This window comes from Nerophis lumbriciformis, linkage group LG04, assembly GCF_033978685.3.
Source record: "Nerophis lumbriciformis linkage group LG04, RoL_Nlum_v2.1, whole genome shotgun sequence".
Taxonomy (NCBI): Eukaryota; Metazoa; Chordata; class Actinopteri; order Syngnathiformes; family Syngnathidae; genus Nerophis; species Nerophis lumbriciformis.
In genome coordinates, this window is record NC_084551.2 from 15,375,680 (window position 1) to 15,396,750 (window position 21,071).

The window sequence follows — 21,071 nt, forward strand, 5'->3', positions numbered from 1 at the left end:
GGGTTTGGTGGTAGCGGGGGTGTATTTTGTAGCGTCCCGGAAGAGTTAGTGCTGCAAAGGGTTCTGGGTATTTGTTCTGTTGTGTTTATGTTGTGTTACGGTGCGGATGTTCTCCCGAAATGTGTTTGTCATTCTTGTTTGGTGTGGATTCAGTGTGGTGTATATTTCTAACAGTGTTAAAGTTGTTTATACGGCCACCCTCAGTGTAACCTGTATTGCTCTTGATTAAGTATGCGTTGCATTCACGTGTGTGTGCGTACAGAAGCCGCACATTTCTTGTGACTGGGCCGGCACATTGTTAGAATGGATAAAAATCGGACGTGACGACAGCTCGTAGAGGACGTTAAAGGCAGTACCTTTAAGGCACACCCCCAAGACTGTGGTCCAGGTGGACTACGAGATATAATGACTGATGAACACCTTTGTTCGATAATGAAGGTTGCCTCAGCTCAAAGCCTGAGCCCCGACATTAATGAACTAGCATCCAAGAAAAGATGCCAGGTATCTGGCTTGGGCACATCAGATTAGATCAGTGTGTTGCAAACTGAGTAGTTTAAAGTCCTGAATGGTTGGTTTATTCATTGTCATTTTATTTTCAAATTTATTAGCCTGTGGAAAAAGTTAATGTTGATATTTACCTCAGAAGGCTGCAAATAGAAAAGAGGCATTCAATTTTTATTTAAATTGTATTTGATATGCCATTGATATTTTTTAATTATTATTATTATTATTTGAAACTCGATTTTGCATGTCACTATAAAGTTATATAAGACTTGCTTGTTCAATATTCAATGCAAAACCTGTTTGGGTCCCTATTAAAAGGTTAATTTGTTCAACCTTGGCCCGCGGCTTTGTTCAGTTTTAAATTTTGGCCCACTCTGTAGTTGAGTTTGACACCCCTGCTCTAGATCATCAACATCATCTTCATAATCAGGTGACAATATGGGTGTTATTTCATGTCTAGAGGGTTCTTATAATGCTGAAAAAAATAATTAAAAGGTCATAAACGGGTTTTTAGCTCTATAAAAATATTTGATTTATTAATAAGAATCATACTTCGTGAAAATTAAATAACCACAGTCAGGCCTGGAATCAATTAGAAGCGATAAAGGACCCATGGCTGACCAAGCTTTCTGACATATTGTACTTCAGAACATCCAGACAGATTTTTGAGATATTTTTGGGGGAGATATAAAGTTTAATTGAATCTTGCACAGACTGAAGACACCTTGGCAGGTGGAAGCAAAGCAGTCCCTGAACATACACTATCTTCCATTATTCAAAGTTGGTACAGCGTTCTTTTCTTGCTACACTGCATTTTTCAGTCTGTAAAAAAAGAACTGATATGACTCCTAGATAGTGGATTTTTCCATCTTAACGTAAGGGTACCAACATGTGTTTGTACTATGTATACATATCTTATTACTTAAGTATTTGATGAGAATTTTGATGATTGAGCCATTGACTTGGAGTTGTAACGCTACTGCTTATAGAAAAAACCCACTTAAGTTTTTTATTTCAACACAGGTTTTAAGCTTAGCTAATGCATATTCTGCCTTACGCTTGTTTTTTGACAGAGCAGGGACCCAACGTTTATCTTCTGGAGGATACGAATACACAGTGACAAATGGTGAAAGCCTGTTATGCTAAATTCATCTTACTCATTTGATGTAAAATATAAAAACACATTTGAGAGTTCTGTTAAAAGAAAAAAACAACTGCACCGCTATGGTGAACATTGTAAAAGCACCATATACTGTATGAGCCAAACTGGTGCTGATGCTTCATTGTTGTATTTTTACAACGGGCAAAAACGGCAATTTAATAAAAGAAAAAGCAGCTTCTGTTATACAAGAGGCTCTGCAATAGTGTTTTAATGAGTTAGTGAACAGAACATATAGTGTAGTTATTAAGAATGGGAGGCTTGTCAGATACCCTTCGGTTTACTTTTTTTTATTTCCTCTTATGATGATGCTTACCTGGTCAAATGCAGGGTATATGTAGTCTGCAAACTGAATCTCTGCAATAGCTGTGGCTCCTGCAACAGCTACACCAATACCAAATCCAACAATCCCCTGCTCACAAAGAGGAGTGTTGAAGACTCGATCTTTACCTTGACGACATGAAGATAAAAACAAGTGCAAGGAGTGAATTAGCTACGTGCGGATTAACCATAGAACATTGACTGATACAAGTAACAACTCTACAAGTAACCTGTATACATTGGTGGACTCCCAAACAGAAATGACTGATGAAAATACAGACTTTATTTTTCCATTCACCACCCTATAATCTAAAATGAAGCCAGAGTACATACGGTACTCTAAATTTGGATTGAGAATGTTATTTTTGCTCTCATCTTTACTTTTTTTTTCTGTATTGCCTGGAAATGTCTTTCTCACCAGTGTAACTCATTAAGTTCAATTAGCTACCACAAACCCAGAGAGGGACAAAGAAGTCAATGATCAAAGTGAGCATTTTGGCCTGAAGACGAGAACCAACCCAAGCATACCGCTCTTGTATGAGTGACCGTATACGTCTGTGTGCCTGTGTGTTGTCAAAGCATTGACAAACATCAACCCCAGCACTAAAAAAACTAAACAAAGTGTGGCTGTGTTTAAAACCTTAAAAAATAAATTATATACATAGATCAAAGCGAAAATGCTAAATTGTTTAATGCTACGCCCTGTTAATGTTATGGTTTTTGTGAAATACCAGTTAAGTAAATTTGCATCGCATTTAACCAAGAAATAAGTACAGCAATTGAGACTTTGTAACTTAAAGACACTTAATAGGCTTGAATATAGGCTGATTATACAGAGATTTTAATATGAACAAAACTTGCTCACTCTCCCAAGTCTTAAGGTGTGTTGCATTAAGAGTTTCACATCCGTCAGCACAGTGATTAAGTTAGCACTGCTGCCTTGCAGCAAGAAGACTGAGATCCACGCATTACCTTTTCAATTACCAACACAGGGAGGACATGCAGACTATAAAATGACTGTAAGTGGGAATGTGAGTTTCCTGTGTGTCAACCCTAACTGATTGCTAAGCAGTCAGTCCACTGTGTATGTAGCTTCTTGCCCTGCAACATCTATTATTCTTCTGGTGAATCCATTATTTGCTGATTTTATGTATGCTCTTCGGGTCACGGCCATGCAAGGGAATGCAAGGTGAAATTCCTTTTCAGCTTCAGCTTTCGAGCAGACATTTGAAAGTTTGCAGCCAAAACTTTCAGGTATTTGGAATTACTCAAGTCCCAATTCAAGGAAGAAAACAATTTTATTCTGCGCCAAACTCTTTCAAAAAGGGTCAAACAATTCAAACAGTTTTACGGTTTGCTCGTTTAAGAAATAATGAAGAGGCATTTTATTACAAAATTTAAATTCTGGATTCATTACTGACATAAAAAATCAAAATCCCATTTTCCCTAATCTTTTTAAATTGATGTTTCAATGTTTTGACTGCAGGTAAGATCGTAGGATTAGTAAGCAGTTAGATAAATGCGCTTCTAGATATGTACCGTAGTTTGTATACATTCTCAGCGATTCAAAAAATGTTGATCCACAAAAAGTTGAATCAGAAGCCATTAGACTTTGTAGTTTTAGTAAATTAAGTAGTAGATACAGATACAACAAAATCATTCAACGTTTGTCACTCAACTTTTGTAATAGAACCTAACATAATTAGAAAAGCATTCTTAGAGCAGACATTTTCCAGGCCCAACCTCCCAATAGTAAAAAAAAGTTCTGAATCCAAAAGGTGATTGCTACCAAAATGTAATCATGTGTTCCTTATTTTATTTTTTACATTTCCTGAAAGTTTAATCAAAAGGCCTATTGTCAGTCATTCACTGTCTTTGTCTGTGTGAGTGGAGGCGGGGCCGGTCACATACACAAAGTGTTGGAGCACGTAATGTAAATGTAAGGAAATGGCGTACAAATGATCTGGATTAGCCCCAAAATGTTCCTTATCACATTTCCTGAAAGTTAGATGAATATCTGCTTGTAACTTTTTGAGCTATCTATAGTGGAAAAGAAGAGAAAGAGTGAAGCCTCTTGTCACTTATCCACTGTCTGCACGCGCGCACACACGCGCACAGAGACAGAGACAGAGAGAAAATGAGGCTCAAAACCTAAACATAAGGTAACAGTAGAAATTAGGGTGGGTGAAATATATTGATATAGCAAAATATTACGATAATTTTTCTAAAGATATAAGTCTATTAAGTAAAGCCATGTTATTATGGGTCGATTGTAACAAAAGGACGATTTCCGCACCACGGCCATGCAAACTGTTGCAGTACTGATACCTTGCATTGTGTTGTTAGTGCAGGGGTCACCAACGCGGTGCCCGCGGGCACCAGGTCGCCCGTAAGGACCAGATGAGTCGCCTGCTGGCCTGTTCTAAAAATAGCTAAAATAGCAGCACTTACCAGTGAGCTGCCTCTATTTTTTAAATTTTATTTATTTAATAGCAAGCTGGTCTCGCTTTGCTCGACATTTTTAATTCTAAGAGAGACAAAACTCAAATAGAATTTGAAAATCCAAGAAAATATTTTAAAGACTTGGTCTTCACTTGTTTAAATAAATTCATTTATTTTTTTACTTTGCTTCTTATAACTTTCAGAAAGACAATTTTAGAGAAAAAATACAACCTTAAAAATGATTTTAGGATTTTTAAACACATATACCTTTTTACCTTTTAAATTCCTTCCTCTTCTTTCCTGACAATTTAAATCAATGTTCAAGTAAAAAAATTTTTTTTATTGTAAAGAATAATAAATACATTTTAATTTAATTCTTCATTTTAGCTTCTGTTTTTTCGACAAAGAATATTTGTGAAATATTTCTTCAAACTTATTATGATTAAAATTCAAAAAAATTATTCTGGCAAATGTAGAAAATCTGTAGAATCAATTTAATGACTCCCGTCGTAAAGATCATAAACAGCATCCGCTCCAGAGCTAAACAGCACAGAATTCAAGGTACTTTTGGAGGAGCTGTCAGCTGAATATGGTGACCTGCTACTACACACAAAAATCCGATGGCTCAGCAGGGGACACATTTTGCAAAGTTTTTTGTCACTTTTGAATTTTGCAAAGTTTTTTGTCACTTTTGGGTGAAATCAAAGAGTTCATGCAGTCCAGAGGTGAGGACACCGTGCTGCTGGAGGACACTGAGTGGATACTTGACCTTGCATTTTTAACGGACATTACTGGAAAACTGAACAGTTTGAACTGTGAGCTGCAAGGCAAAGGTAAAACTGTCGCCGATATGATAAGTGCTTTAAATGCAAGATTAACCTTTTCTCTGCATTTACAGAGAAAAAAAGTGCTGCACTTTCCCTCTGTGCAGATGGTGCTGAAAGACAATGCTTCTGCATCTGGGGCTTTTGACAAAGTTGCAGAAAAGTACTCTCAGGTCATAAACAGAGTTGGGCAAGAGTTTGAGAACAGGTTTTGTGACCTGGATCAGCTTGAGCCATGTGTGTCGTTCATTTCTAATCCTTTCATGAGTGTGGACATATCATGCATTGCTGAGCAGTTAAGTGCAACATTCAGCCTGGATGCTGAACAGGTGGAGATTGAAATTGTAACACTGCAAAATGACCTCCACCTCAAAGCCCACCAGGCTGCACCAAACTTTTGGTGCTTGTTGACACAGAAAAGTACAGTGGTGTATGCGCAGCAGCTATGAAGGTTGCAAGCCTGTTTGGTTCAACTTATCTTTGTAAATCAGCCTTTTCTGACATGAACTTCATCAAGAACTAACACAGAACACGCCTCACTGATGCACATCTGCAAGACTCACTCAGAGTTGCAGTGTCAAGTTACACACCAGAGTACAACACACTAGTTAACAGCATGCAATGCCAGGCTTCCCACTAACTGACAAAGAAACAGATGACAGATTTGGTGTCCGGTTCAAAGTGTGACATGATTTATTTAAAAATTTGAGAGTTGACTTTTGTATTTTACATGAGTTATTATTTGTACAAACATGGTGCAAAGTAATTCATGATTTGTTAAAAAATGTTAGTGGTTAACTAGTTAAAATGGGATATTGTGATTTCACAAGACTGTCTTAGAAGTGATCATTTGAAAATGTTCAATTTGAAAAATGTGCACTTATAGAAAATATAAAAATAAAGTGTTGCATATTGATATTTATCTGTTTCTATATACATTTATTGTGAGAAATCATTAAGATGATCAGTGTTTCCACAAAGATAAATATCATTAATTATTAATAATAACATAGAGTTAAAGGTAAATTGAGCAAATTGGCTATTTCTGGCAATTTATTTAAGTGTGTATCAAACTGGTAGCCCTTCGCATTAGTCAGTACCCAAGAAGTAGCTCTTGGTTTCAAAAAGGTTGGTGACCCCTGGGTTAGTGGGAGGCGAGGCAGTACAAAAGTTGGCAGTTAAAACGTAAAGAGCTTTTTTTTTTACATTTAGGTGACAAGTAACAATCAATTTTCTGTACAATTGCCATAAATAGATATTGATTATTTAATGATTATTTTTTTATGACTCAGTTTGTCCAATGAATTATTGTTGTCATCTAGTACAAATATATACAACATGTATTGTATGCATTATGAATTTATCAGTGAACTATGTAGAATGTCACCATATCACAATACTCAATGGTATTGTGAAGTAATTGCCAATATACAGCCTTAGTAGAAATGATCCGGATCAGGCCCAAAATCCATTTAGATCACATTTGGAACAGTTCCTAAAAGTATAATGAAAATCCGCCCTAATAACTTTTTTAATTATTTTCATAACTACCGTAACTAACAAACAGACAAACCAACGGAAATGATTACATAACCTCCCAACAAAAGTAACAATGGGAGCATTGAGACAATACGCAGTATGGAAAAGGAGTAGGATAATTATGGGGAAGCAGATAGAAAAAAAAATCGTTTAGCGTAAAAAAATTGGCAGATGGATGCATCTGCCTCGTAAAAAGCCATTCACATTGTGGTCACCCTGCATTAACCTCTTTTCTGTGTAATGGCTGCAGGTGGTAGAGGTGAGCACCATCCCTCTCAGTTGTGAGAGGGATAAAAACAGCTTTGCGCTCGTCACTGTACACAAGGATGAGATGGAAAATAATGATCCCTCTCCAAAAGGTCAACATGTCTGACGTCAATGAAAACAAAAGGAAAAGCCAGCTACTGTGGGATTGATTTGAGACGCCATGTTATTAAAAAGAAAAACAAACACACCAAAACCAACTAAAATACAGCAGATCTCAGACTTATAAGACTCACAGCTAATTATTTTAGACTGCTCTTCTGTGCAAGTCATCCCTTTATGCATATATATTGTACAGTTTTAGAGGAGCTTGTATCAGCAGAAGTGTTGCTATTTGGAGATGCTAAACTAAAATAGGAAAACTAGAAAAGGATAACAAATCACAAGAGTTTCACAAGAGCTGAAAAGGGTGCAATAGTTTTGATTGTTTTTTTTTCTCAAAATACATTGCAAAATGTAATAAAGAGGGAAAAATGGAGCTCTGTATTGTATTTGAAAGTTTTATGTATATGGCAAAAATAACCAAATTCAAAAAGCACCTGTTTTACTGCAAACACATGACAGGAATTCAAAGGCCAGGGTCCAAACCTTTGAACATTGTGAGCTGAACCCTTTAAGAACTTCATTTGTACACACAGTGATGTATTCATCTTCATAAATTCAAGTCTGCAGGAGCTACACAAGCAGTTGATAGACAGGCCTCAACTCTGTTTCAACAGTTGCTGTAGAAACGTGCAAAGCAACAGTCTAGTGACAACTCCGGTCACATACACACTACAGAGCAGTGGCTTCTCGTCTGCTCATCTGTCCTGTCCTTTATACAATTATACACACACATGGTATAGGTCTCACACTGGTCAGTTCCATATTTCTGGTACTTGCACGCTTTGCTAAAGTCTGATTGTATTCATGTACATTAATACTATATTTGAGTTTTAAATAATGATTAATGTCTGTATTCCAAAGACTCAAATAAATCACTTTGTAAATGTGTAAACAAATTGTAAATAAAGTGTATTTAGAAACCTTTAGGGCAGCGGTATTAACTGGCCGCCCATGGGCCAAATCTGGCCTGGGAATGACCCCAGACGGGCCCCTAAATTTAGTTCAAAACATGGGAGCGACGTGGTGGGAATTTTTGGGTACCTCACGATTTGATTACGATTACAATTCAGGAGCTATCATTTGATTAAAAATCGGTTATTATGCATCTTCAATTTATGTATATTAACGCAGTTTTTAATTTATTATTTTTGTTTCACTAAATAAGCCTTTATAACTTGAAACATTTAAAAACAGTACTTTTATAATAAGAAACAGTTAAATAATCCACATCACATTTATTAAATTTATGTAAATGTGTGCAAAACTGAAACATAAGTGCACTATAATAAAGGAGCTGGTCGGATCTCTCGGTGAGGTGGCTCGCTGCAATCAGCCAAAATGTCTGCATTACTTTATTTACAATGAATAAATCGATTATTGACGTTTACTAATCGATCTTATAATCGTTCATGTCCGAATTGCAATGCATCTAAAAATCTATTATTTCCCTCACCTCTAGGAGAGACTTCAACATTTTTGCAGCAAATTAAATGTATTAAAAACACTAGAGCACTCCTGTAGTGGAGAGGAACTTGGACCAGATTAAACACATTAGCAGATCCTTGTATTAACATTTTAACCTACGGTACAAAAGGCCAGCGTGCACTATAGTGGACACTTGTATTTTGCATGACAGGTCTATTTGTTGCATGTATAAATAGACTAAAAACAAATTTCCACTACAGAGAATACTTACTCTCAAAATAATAATAATAATAAAGGGAAGTCTAGTCCTCCAGTATTTTCTGGAAATGACCGCAAGAACAATTTAGTTGGATTGCCCTGCTCTAGGGCATTTAGACAACAATTATGTGAATAACAACTGTTTTTTTAAATACTGTATATCATCCATGTGGTGTTACTATGTGACATGGTTATTGTGTGGATCTTATTTCATTCAGTGCAACAAATGTATAGTAGCAATTTCAAAAAAAAAAAAAACAATAATAATGACTTTATTTACAAACTCAAATCAATTAAGAATGTAATTCTTGCAAATATGCTTTATAAGACAACAACAAAAGCTTATGAGCAAAAATAAATACATTTGGTCCACTAGGTGAACAGTGAACTCTTACAAACGCCTCTTAGAGAGTTTAATGGGCTCCTTAAGTACTCTGCTGCCACCTTGTGATTGCACAATGTAAGTAAAAAAACAAAAACCACAATGCAGGTCAGAAAACAGAATTGGTTGCTTTACACAAAAGGCTTGCTTTTGAATGATAAAGAAAGACAAAATTATTAGAAATAGATGGCTTTAGCTTACCATACTTGTCTCTTAAACCCACTGTGCAGCGAAATACTCCACCGAAGGCCACGTCTTCCCCAAATATGACTGTGATTAAAGACAACACAGTTAAACAGTTTAGTAGGCAAAACAAGTACAGCAACAGTACACATTTCAATGGCTAAATCAAGAGAGAAAAAGTGCTCTGACTGTGGATTGTCAAAGAGCAATGGGCCCTGTACACAAAAACAGAAAAACCCTGTGACTTCTAAATGTTTTGAAGTGTGTGGCTTGTTTGGGACAAAGAAGCAATCATGCAGCAATTATGGAATTAGCACCTACGAAATGGAAAGCGCTGCAGTAATGTATCAGGTAGTCCTGCCGTCTCAAGTATTATTAAGCGTTGTTTTCCATACAGGGATAAATTAACAGCTGCTGAAAGATCTGATCAATTAATTAAGAAAATCACTTTGTTATGCAGTTGGTGTTGTTTTCAGCATTGGCAATTTAAGACCACAGCTATTCTTCTCCTTCTTTAGTTTAGAAGTCAACAATACAAGCTACAATATCTACATGAATTAAGTGAAACAGCAATGACCTAAACGCGGCCTGACTGGGGTGTCATCTAAAAAACTGTGTGTGGAACTCCAATTATAAGCCATCATATGCCAGGAATTCCAAATTCGCATATGTACAAATATTGGCGCATGCGCTCCTTCATGCAATTTAAAGAAGAATTGTGTACAAGTAACCATCTCCACACCTCCACTTCATCATAGAATATCATTGCAAAGTGCCTCATTATTGCAGACAATGGTTAGAGCAGGTGTCGGGAACCTTTTTGGCTGAGAGAGCCATGAAAGCCAAATATTTTAAAATGTATTTCCGTGAGAGCCATATAATATTTTTTGACACTGAATACAACTAAACGCGTGCATTTTTAAGTTAGACAAACATTTTTAGAGTATAATAAGTCTCTTATTATTTTCAATAACATTGTTATTCTGAAGCTAACCAATAATAAATAAAATACTTCTTACCATTAATGCGACTTCTTGAACAGGTGCGGTAGAAAACGGATGGATGGATTAAAATGCAAGAGAATGTTTTATATTTTGAACATTATTTTTAACACTGTGATTACCAGCTGAATTATTCGTTACTTATCGTGTTAAGCAATGTCAGCTAAGATTTATCTGAGAGCCAGATGCAGTCATCAAAAGAGCCACAGCTGGCTCTCGAGCCATAGGTTCCCTACCCCAGGTTAGAGGGATGGATCTATGGTGCGCTGCTTCTCTGTGCCGCATGGCTGGCTAGATTTTAAAAAGGCACACTTTCCTTTTTATTGAGCACGTTTTGAAGATTTGTATTTAATTGATGCAATAGTAGTACATTTAAAAGGTAGGCGCATAGGGGCGGCTGTCCATAAAGTCGAAAAACATGGATGAAGTTTTGCCATAGACAGATATTTCAAAAACATTTTGCTGACAACACCCAGGAAATATTAGTTATAATATAAATGTTATTTGGAACTAATTTGTTGTATTACTACCTGAAAACTAATAAGTGCAACATTAAGCACAAAGCTTTGACACTATCCAAACAAATAGAGGAAATGGTAAGACAAAAACATGTATGTATTGATGACATACTTGACATATGCAACAAAGAAGTGCCATATTTTTAAAAGCTAATTGTCCAACGCAAAAAAGATAACATACATAGTGGGTATGTGCCTCTCTCTATTCGCCCACAAAAATCTAAAAAATGCCAACACACCATTTTACATCTCATGACCTGAATATTAACCAAGTATTAGAGATATTGGTATTATAAGCACTGACGCAGACAATCTGCTTTTAGCGGCGCATTGTTCCCAGAGAGCTAGCTTGACACATTGAGCCAGTGACCGGCTGCAGCTGCTGCTTCGACTCTAAATTGGTTTAAGTCGATTCTATTTTATAAATCATGCCTTTCACCTGGATAATAGAAGGTTGTAGCCATAAACCAAGAAGTTGGCAAACTTGGACATCCATCTTAGACACGGAAACTGCGCGAAAGACACAAAAATATTCTTGTTTTCGGCAACTTTTTTTGTTAACCCTTTTTGAGGGTTATGATTCATTTTTCATCTAAACTACATAATATGAACAGCCCATCAGTTGTCATCCGAGTGAGAGCAGACAGTTCAGTAAGTGTTTGTTTTATGATTTTCATAGTTTGCATATCATGTTCGGCACTTAGCAATACTGCGACATGATGCTTAGTGTTTCACTAAAGCGGCATCTGTTTGGCACACAGCTTCTCAAACTTGTCGCTCATCCCTCTTATATTCAGGCTAAAAAAATTAAGTTCTATATCATAATTTGTGCCTGAGTAGTGTTTGTTGTCTCAGAATAGACTGACTCCCATTGATTACATGTTAGCGGGCTTTTGCTAAAATGTTATTACGATTCAGAATGCATAAAAAAAAAAGAAAAACTGATTTCAGTGTTCTTGTCTTACAAAGGTATTGTAATAAAGGGCAACATTCCAAAATAAGTGCAGTTCCACTTTAGCTTTGACTTCTGAAGTCTGTTTTGAATGCAAGTCAGTTAACATCACAAAATATGGCCTTTTTTAACAATCCTTGTTAAGGCCAAAAACCAGCAGTCCTATTTTCAACAATACTTTGCAAGCTGTTTTGAATAATGAAGCTTAATTCCCAGCCAGCTGCATGTATGAGTAAACCTTTTTAATTAATCATGTTAAAAAGCTTCAAAAGTAAACAAAAGGTAACATTTTTGAAAGGAGTTTTGAAAAGCAAAAAAAAATACCTGCTGTCGGGTCTCCGGAAAGAGTGTTGTCCAATGCACTTGTAACTGATTGGAACAAATTCATCTTTTCGGTTGGCCCTATAATGGAAGATAAAACATTATGACAAAAACAAACTTGCATCAGATGATGTCTTAAGTTCCTATGGATTGTACAATCCAGTTTAACCAGCACCTTGTGCCACTGGCACTTGTGGTCATACCAATTATTAATTAATCATATATTTAAAATGCTCCTTTTTGAATTGGATTCACAACATTCCATAAAGGTCTGGCTACAATACATATGCTACACCAGTGATTCTCAAACTGTGATACGTGTACCACTGGTGGGCTCCATACGCCAAAGAGTCACTTGATTAAAGTACACTGTTTTGTTTTCCTATATTGAAACACATATTTAAACACAGTGTTACTGTTCAAACAGTAGATCTGACCAATCTAAGTCGTTGAGCACGAACTGATGAAGCCCACTCGGATTAGAGGCGAAACGTGTTCTAAAACAAACCAACCAGTCCAGTTGCGATCGATCGAATGCCCTGAGATGACAATGACCTGGATGAATGAGATGTTCGAACAGTGTTACTGTTCAAAATGTGTGTAATGTCACAGTGGCCAAATATATTAAATGTATGTGTTAAATTAAACATTGGCCTTGTTTTTCATGACTACGTGAGCCTACTTTGCTACTGTATTTTAAAGTTGGTCATTATGGCTGTTCTAAGCGAGCCATGTGTTTTCTGAGGTGAGGTTGGGGCTTGTGGTCATACCAATTATTCATTAATCATACATTTAAAATACTCTTTTTTTAATTGGATTCACAACATTCCATAACGGTCTGGCCACAATACATATGTTGTACCAGTGATTCTCAAACTGTGGTACGTGTACCACTGGTGGGCTCCATACGCCAAAGAGTCACTTGATTCAAGTAAAATGTATTATTTCCCTATATTTAAACACCTATATTCAAACACAGTGTTACTGTTCAAACAGTAGATCTGACCAATCTAAGTCGTTGAGCACGAACTGATGAAGCCCACTCGGATGAGAGGTGAAACGTCTTCTAAAACAAACCAACCAGTCCAGTTGCGATCGATCGAATGCCCTGAGATGACAATGACCTGGATGAATGAGATGTTCGAACAGTGTTACTGTTCAAAATGTGTGTAATGTTACAGTGGCCAAATATATTAAATGTACATGTTAAATTAAACACCTTCCTTGTTTTTAATGAATACTTGGGCCTACTAAGCTACTGTATTCTAAAGTTGGTCATTATGGGTGTTCTAAGCGAGCCATGTGTTTTCTGAGGTGAGTTTGGGGCTTGTGGTCATACCAATTATTCATTAATCATACATTTAAAATACACCTTTTTGAATTGGATTCACAACATTCCATAACGGTCTGGCTACAATACATATGCTATAGTAGTGATTCTCAAACTGTGATACGTGCATCACTGGTGGGCTCCATACGCCAAAGAGTCACTTGATTCAAGTACAATGTATTATTTCCCTATATTTAAACACCTACATTCAAACAGTGTTACTGTTCAAACAGTAGATCTGACCAATCTAAGTCGTTGAGCACGAACTGATGAAGCCCACTCAGATGAGAGGCGAAACGTCTTCTAAAACAAACCAACCAGTCCAGTTGCAATCGATCGAATGCCCTGAGATGACAATGACCTGGATGAATGAGATGTTCGAACAGTGTTACTGTTCAAAATGTGTGTAATGTTACAGTGGCCAAATATATTAAATGTACATGTTAAATTAAACACCTTCCTTGTTTTTCATGAATACTTGGGCCTACTATGCTACTGTATTCTAAAGTTGGTCATTATGGGTGTTCTAAGCGAGCCATGTGTTTTCTGAGGTGAGTTTGGGGCTTGTGGTCATACCAATTATTCATTAATCATACATTTAAAATACACCTTTTTGAATTGGATTCACAACATTCCATAACGGTCTGGCTACAATACATATGTTGTACCAGTGATTCTCAAACTGTGATACGTATACCACTGGTGGGCTCCATACGCCAAAGAGTCACTTGATTCAAGTACAATGTATTATTTCCCGATATTTAAACACCTATATTCAAACACAGTGTTACTGTTCAAACAGTAGATCTGACCAATCTAAGTCATTGAGCACGAACTGATGAAGCCCACTCGGATGAGAGGCGAAACGTCTTCTAAAACAAACCAACCAGTCCAGTTGCGATCGATCGAATGCCCTGAGATGACAATGATCTGGATGAATGAGAACATTCACAGACATATTCGAAAAATGTTACTGTTCAAACTGTGTGTAATATTACAGTGGCCAAATATATTAAATGTATGTGTTAAATTAAACATTGGCCTTGTTTTTCATGACTATGTGGGCCTACTATGCTACTGTATTTTAAAGTTGGTCATTATGGGGGTTCTAAGCGAGCCATGTGTTTTCTGAGGTGAGTTTGGGGCTTGTGGTCATACCAATTATTCATTAATCATACATTTAAAATACACCTTTTTGAATTGGATTCACAACATTCCATAACGGTCTGGCTACAATACATATGTTGTACCAGTGATTCTCAAACTGTGATACGTATACCACTGGTGGGCTCCATACGCCAAAGAGTCACTTGATTCAAGTACAATGTATTATTTCCCGATATTTAAACACCTATATTCAAACACAGTGTTACTGTTCAAACAGTAGATCTGACCAATCTAAGTCGTTGAGCACGAACTGATGAAGCCCACTCGGATGAGAAGCGAAACGTCTTCTAAAACAAACCAACCAGTCCAGTTGCGATCGATCGAATGCCCTGAGATGACAATGACCTGGATGAATGAGAACAATCATTCATAGACATGTTTGAACAGTGTTACTGTTCAAAATGTGTGTAATGTTACAGTGGCCAAATATATTAAATGTACATGTTAAATTAAACACCTTCCTTGTTTTTAATGAATACTTGGGCCTACTATGCTACTGTATTCTAAAGTTGGTCATTATGGGTGTTCTAAGCGAGCCATGTGTTTTCTGAGGTGAGTTTGGGGCTTGTGGTCATACCAATTATTCATTAATCATACATTTAAAATACACCTTTTTGAATTGGATTCACAACATTCCATAACGGTCTGGCTACAATACATATGCTATAGTAGTGATTCTCAAACTGTGATACGTGCATCACTGGTGGGCTCCATACGCCAAAGAGTCACTTGATTCAAGTGCAATGTATTATTTCCCTATATTTAAACACCTATATTCAAACACAGTGTTACTGTTCAAACAGTAGATCTGACCAATCTAAGTCGTTGAGCACAAACTGATGAAGCCCACTCGGATGAGAGGCGAAACATCTTCTAAAACAAACCAATCAGTCCAGTTGCAATCGATCGAATGCCCTGAGATGACAATGACCTGGATGAATGAGATGTTCGAACAGTGTTACTGTTCAAAATGTGTGTAATGTTACAGTGGCCAAATATATTAAAATGTACGTGGTAAATTAAACATCTGCCTTGTTTTACATGAATACTTGGGCCTACTACGCTACTGTATTTTAAATTCGGTCATTATTAGGGTTCTAAGCGAGCCATGTGTTTTCCGAGGTGGTACATGATGGAACAAGTTTGAGAACCACTGTCACACTGCATTGCGAAAATATGTAACACCAGGGACACAGGTCACACGCCCCTCCTCACAAAATTCTCGACATTAAATGCCAGCTTTTTTTTATTCAACTTTAATTTGAATACACTTGATTTTGCGTTGTTAAACGGTACGTGTTATGCCCAATCACCTTTCAGGTTACGAGGTCTACAGGAAGAAGCTAGCGGACATAAGCTAGCCGCCTAGCTACTTACCATATTGTGTTGTGTCGGGGTCCGGATGGAAAGTGAAGTGGGCTGCATGTCTGCGTTGTGTTTTGGTATGGGAGCTGCCGCTCGGTGACCGTTTCAGCAATGTGGGCCCAACAAAGCTCGGTGGCACGGTAGCCAAACCGGGGATAGAAAGTTTGGAGTGTGCACCTCTGATGAAAAGCCGAGCAGACGCCGCCATTGTTGTTGTCACTACTTGACTGATCAGGAAGGGCAATGTGAACTACAAAGATCGTCTATAATTTTAAACAGAGAGCCTAGTGTGCAGAAAATTAGCTAACACATCGTCGCTGTTATACATCTTTTTTTATCATTCGTTTATGCATCATCCTAAAAACATACTATTGCTTTATTCAATCGGATCATTATCCTAAATTAATTACACCAACTTGTTGTTGGAGTAAGACCTCTTCTTCTCCATTACTAGTGAAGAGCAGCTTTGTTACAGTCAATGGTGTGATTGGTTAAAAGTGGGAGGCGTGCTTGCAGAGAATTTGAAAGGTGACATTCAGCGTTGTCAGGCGTATAATTAATTATCATATGTGTGTGAATGCTCCAAAGCATTTCTAAACCAAAATGTATCTATTTATAATTCAACGTATTATTATTATTCTCCAGATTTTGGCGCGCTCTACCTTCCACACTTTTAACCCGATTCAAACCATTCCACTTTCAAATTGTTCAGCCTATTCGGGAATCGTGGGCTTTCCCTTGACAAATTCCAAAAACTCCCAGATTTCCCAGAATTCCAGGTTTTCCGGGACTTTTTTCCCTATTTAAAATATATTGGCCCTTTTTCAAACTTAAACAATTTCCACATTTTTCAACCTATTCAAAACATTCCACCTTCAATCCATTCCACCATTCTGGAAATTCAAATTATAATTTTTCCAAGTTAAAAAAGATTCCACGATTTTCCAAAATTCCTGCTTTTCCAAAGCCCTATTTTCACCCTTTTCTCTGGCGACTACTCCTTCCACATTTTTCAATGCATTTCAACCGTTCCAGGGTCAAAACTTTCCTCTTAATCACGACAAAAAACAAAGTTGTAAAATTTCCCGGTTTTCCAGGAATTTCGTAATACCATTTCTCAATTCAACATGTTACTACTTCAACATTTCTCTACCAATTTTAAAAATTCCAACACCAACCATTTCAACTCATTTTCAATTCAAGTTATTTACCGTTTTCAAAAAAATTCCGGCTTTTCTCGAAATTCCCAATTTTTTCCTGAAATTCCCATTGAAATTAATGGGACATTGTTCAAAGTTCCACAATCCCCACATTTTTCAAAATATTCAGCCTGTTCAGTAACTGTGTGCTCTACTTCAACAACTCTAAAAAAAAATTCACGGATTTCCAATAATTCCTTCTTTTTTTTGCATTTTCCCCATTCAAAATGAATTGGCCATTTTTCAAACTTCCACAATTCCCACATTCTTCAACCGATTCAAACCCTTCCACCTTTAACACATTCCACCATTCTGGAAAGTCAAACTACCCTTTTTCCAAGTTAAAAAAAATTCCAAATATTTCCGAAATTCCCCAATACCAATTACTACTTCAACATTTCTTGCCCAATTTAAACAATTCTAACACCAACCAATTCAGCTCATTCAGGACATTCATGCTCCTAATCATTTTCTAAAAATCCCGCTTCTCCCAAATTTCCAGGAAGTTCCCATTGAAATGAATGGGACATTTTTCCAAGTTGCACGTTTCCCACATTTTTCAACCTATTCAAACCATTCCAACATTAACACATTCCACTCATCGTGGACATTCAAATTAACACTTTCCCAAGTTCCAAACCAAATTCTGGTTTTCCTGGAAATTCTAACTCTTCAACATTCAAACCATTTCAGCATTTAAACGATTTTAACCTTTAAACCATTTCTACATTCATCCTACATTCCATTAGCATTTCAGTTCAGCGTCAGCTTTACAACATTCAAACTATTTTTACATTCATACTACATTCTGTCAGCATTTCAGTTCAACTTCAGCATTGGAGCATTCACACGCATTCCTTCAGGAATTGCCTCTTCTAGTTGTGTATTGGTATTTTCTATTATATTTAATTTATTATTTCTTCCTTTTTAGTGACCTTGAGAGTGTTTCAGTTATACTTTCCCCTTGTAAGTGAGCTACTGTGTCAATATAATCCCCTTGGGGATCAATTAAGTTTGTTTAAGTCCAAGACCGACAATATGACCACTTCAATACATGCTCAACGTAATCGAGGAAACATCCTGGACCCAACCTGCTATTGCTTGGGTTTACCTGACGTCACGTCTGGTTCACGTGCCGCCCATTCACTATACGTGGTGGTCAAGCTAGCTCGATTTGTTCTCAATGGTTAATATGGGCGGCATTTAGCTTTTCTCGAAGGAAAATGCCCTTTGCTTGCGTTGTTTTTGGCTGTACGAATCGTTCAAATCGCAAAAAGAAAAAACGTTTCTCCAGAGTTCTTCGAGCAGCAATTAAAAAGGGCAGAAAGGGAGATTTTACGAAACAACAAAAAGTAAAGCGGCACAGACTCCAGTCCAAGGGAGCAGTTGAAGAACGCACAAGTTTGCAGTGATCACTTCAATAAAGGTTTGTTAATTATAGTTTCAATATTTATTATTTCCCATTTAAGTATTATATTGATTAATATTTGTATTTCCTAAACACGTTCGCTACGAGTGTTTCGAACAGCACCAACTCCGCCAGTCTAAGAAAAAGAAATCAAATGTGAGCAAAACCTAAAAGAGTTAAGCTTTTACCAAAGACAGCGATCATATATCACACTTGGAGAACATACACAATGTTGACATCGATAGTTACATTTTGATAAAGACGGGGAAAAACACGCTACTCGTAAACGGCAGATAATATAATTATAATGTGGGATTTTAATATCCATATGAATACCCCATCAGACCCTCCTTGCGTGGCGCTTCAGACTATAATTGATAGCTGTGGTTTTACACGAATAATAAATGAACCCACACATCGCAACAGTAATACGATAGATCTAGTCCTTGTCCGGGGTGTCACCACCTCCATAGTTATGATACTCTCGTACACTAAAGTAATGTCCACTCATTACCTTATAGAATTCGAATTTCTGACTCATTGTCAACAAGCTACTAATGACCACTGCTTTAGCAGCCGCAACATTAATGCTGTCACAACTACGATTCTTGCTGGCCTACTACCTTCGGTAATGGCGCCATTCCCAAATTATGTGGGCTCTATTGATAACCTCACTAACAACTTTAACAACACCCTGCGCGACACTATTGATAGTATAGCACCGCTAAAGCTAAAAAAGGCCCCTAAAGGCATACACCCTGGTTCACAGAAGAAACCAGAGCTCTTAAACTATCATGTAGAAAGCTGGAACACAAATGGCGTGCGACTAAACTTGAGGTTTTCCATCAAGCATGGAGTGATAGTTTAATAACTTATAAACGCATGGTTACTTAGCTAAAGCTAATTACTATAAAATTGATCCTAAATATTTGTATAGTACAGTAGCATCGCTAACCCAACAAGGTACTCCTCCCAGTAGCTCCACCCACTCGGCAGATAACTTTATGAATTTCTTTAATAAGAACATTTTACTCAATAGAAAATAGATTAAAGACAAGGCGTCCCAGCTACAACTGTGGTCTATTAACACAGATATGAATGTATATAGAATGGATATTGCCCTCCAAAATAGTATCTCTCTTTTTGATGAAATAACATTAGAGGAACTCCTGTGATGTGTAAATGGGACAAAACAAACAACATGTTTACTTGACCCACATCCTGGCAAACTTATCAAGGAGCTGTTTGTAATATTAGGACCATCAGTGCTAAATATTATAAACTTATCACATTCCTCTAGGACTGATCTCCTGCTATTCAAAAAAGTGGTTATTCATCCTCTGCTCTAAAGACCTAACCTCGATCCTGACCTCATTGTAAACTATCATCCGGTGTCCCACCTTCCCTTTATCTAAAAAAAATTCACATCTGCGGTCCCCTCCGAGGTTTCTCATTGTGCCCATTGGGTTGAGTTTTTTTCTTGCCCTGATGTGGGATCTGAGTCGAGGATGTCGTTATGGCTTGGTCAGCCTTTTGAGACACTTGTGATTAAGGGCTATATAAACAAACTTTGATTGATTGATTGAATCCTTGATATCAATTGACAAATCTTTTTTTTCCCCATAAAGTACATGGATCTATTCTATTGCATAGTTTGATTTTCTTCTCGTATTTGCTTTTTGCAGGATTTAAACTTCTTTTGTACTCAGATAGCCATCTTGGCTTGGTTGACTACCTCTAGTTTTTACTTTGGGGAAGAAGTCTCGTGACGGAATATAAGAAATAGTACATTGCCTCACGTGCCACTTTACAGCCAGTGAAAGCGCTGTTCTGTCGTGTGTCAGCTTTTTCCATTAACCGTGCTGTTAGTTTATTCAAATAGGGTAAAACTGCATTATATGTTCCAATATACCGGTACACGGCTTGTCTCAACATTTTGTTGTCACAGATGATAGAGTCACGTCAAATCTATGTACGGCAATGTCAAGTTTCTGATACACCCATTTGTCATTTTCCATCTGGCAACGCTGCTTTACATTTGATTGCATTACATTTTCTTTTCATTGGTTTTGGCTGGTACCTTAAGACTCAGGTTTACGGCGTTATTTCCCCCATGATTTAAGATGTACTTTTTACAATACTGCTAACTGAAATTTAGTATTTTGTAGAATAGTTGACTTAGTACAGTGTACAAAGTACAAACACTCCAAATACAGAAATGGTCCAAAAAACACCATCTAATAGATGCAACAGGAAAGTTTTGCAAATTAAAAGTTAAAAAACAAAAGCTAAATAAAAATAGTGCAAAGGCCAAAAACAAAGGCATGGGACTAACTTCTCCATAGCTTTGCTTCCGTTAGCTTTTTACACGTGTTCCTGGGTACTTACCACCTCTACTGGGTAG

The 21,071-nt window shown here is 37.1% G+C and overlaps 1 protein-coding gene across 2 annotated transcripts in view; it reads right to left on the reverse strand.

Moving 5' to 3' along the window:
- bckdhb (branched chain keto acid dehydrogenase E1 subunit beta) overlaps nucleotides 1–16,312 on the reverse strand; it is a 78,741-nt gene extending 62,429 nt beyond the window's left edge. The window contains exons 1-4 of one of the 2 annotated variants that reach the window (XM_061949652.2): nucleotides 16,073–16,312; nucleotides 12,202–12,279; nucleotides 9,425–9,493; nucleotides 1,980–2,113 (exon numbers count right to left, since the gene is read on the reverse strand). In XM_061949652.2, coding sequence (XP_061805636.1) covers nucleotides 1,980–2,113; nucleotides 9,425–9,493; nucleotides 12,202–12,279; nucleotides 16,073–16,268 — 477 coding nt within the window. In that variant the 5' untranslated portion in view covers nucleotides 16,269–16,312. The remainder of the gene's footprint in view (nucleotides 1–1,979; nucleotides 2,114–9,424; nucleotides 9,494–12,201; nucleotides 12,280–16,072) is intronic. The other variant, XM_061949644.2, reaches the window with a different exon arrangement.
- Between the last annotated feature and the right edge of the window lie 4,759 nt (nucleotides 16,313–21,071).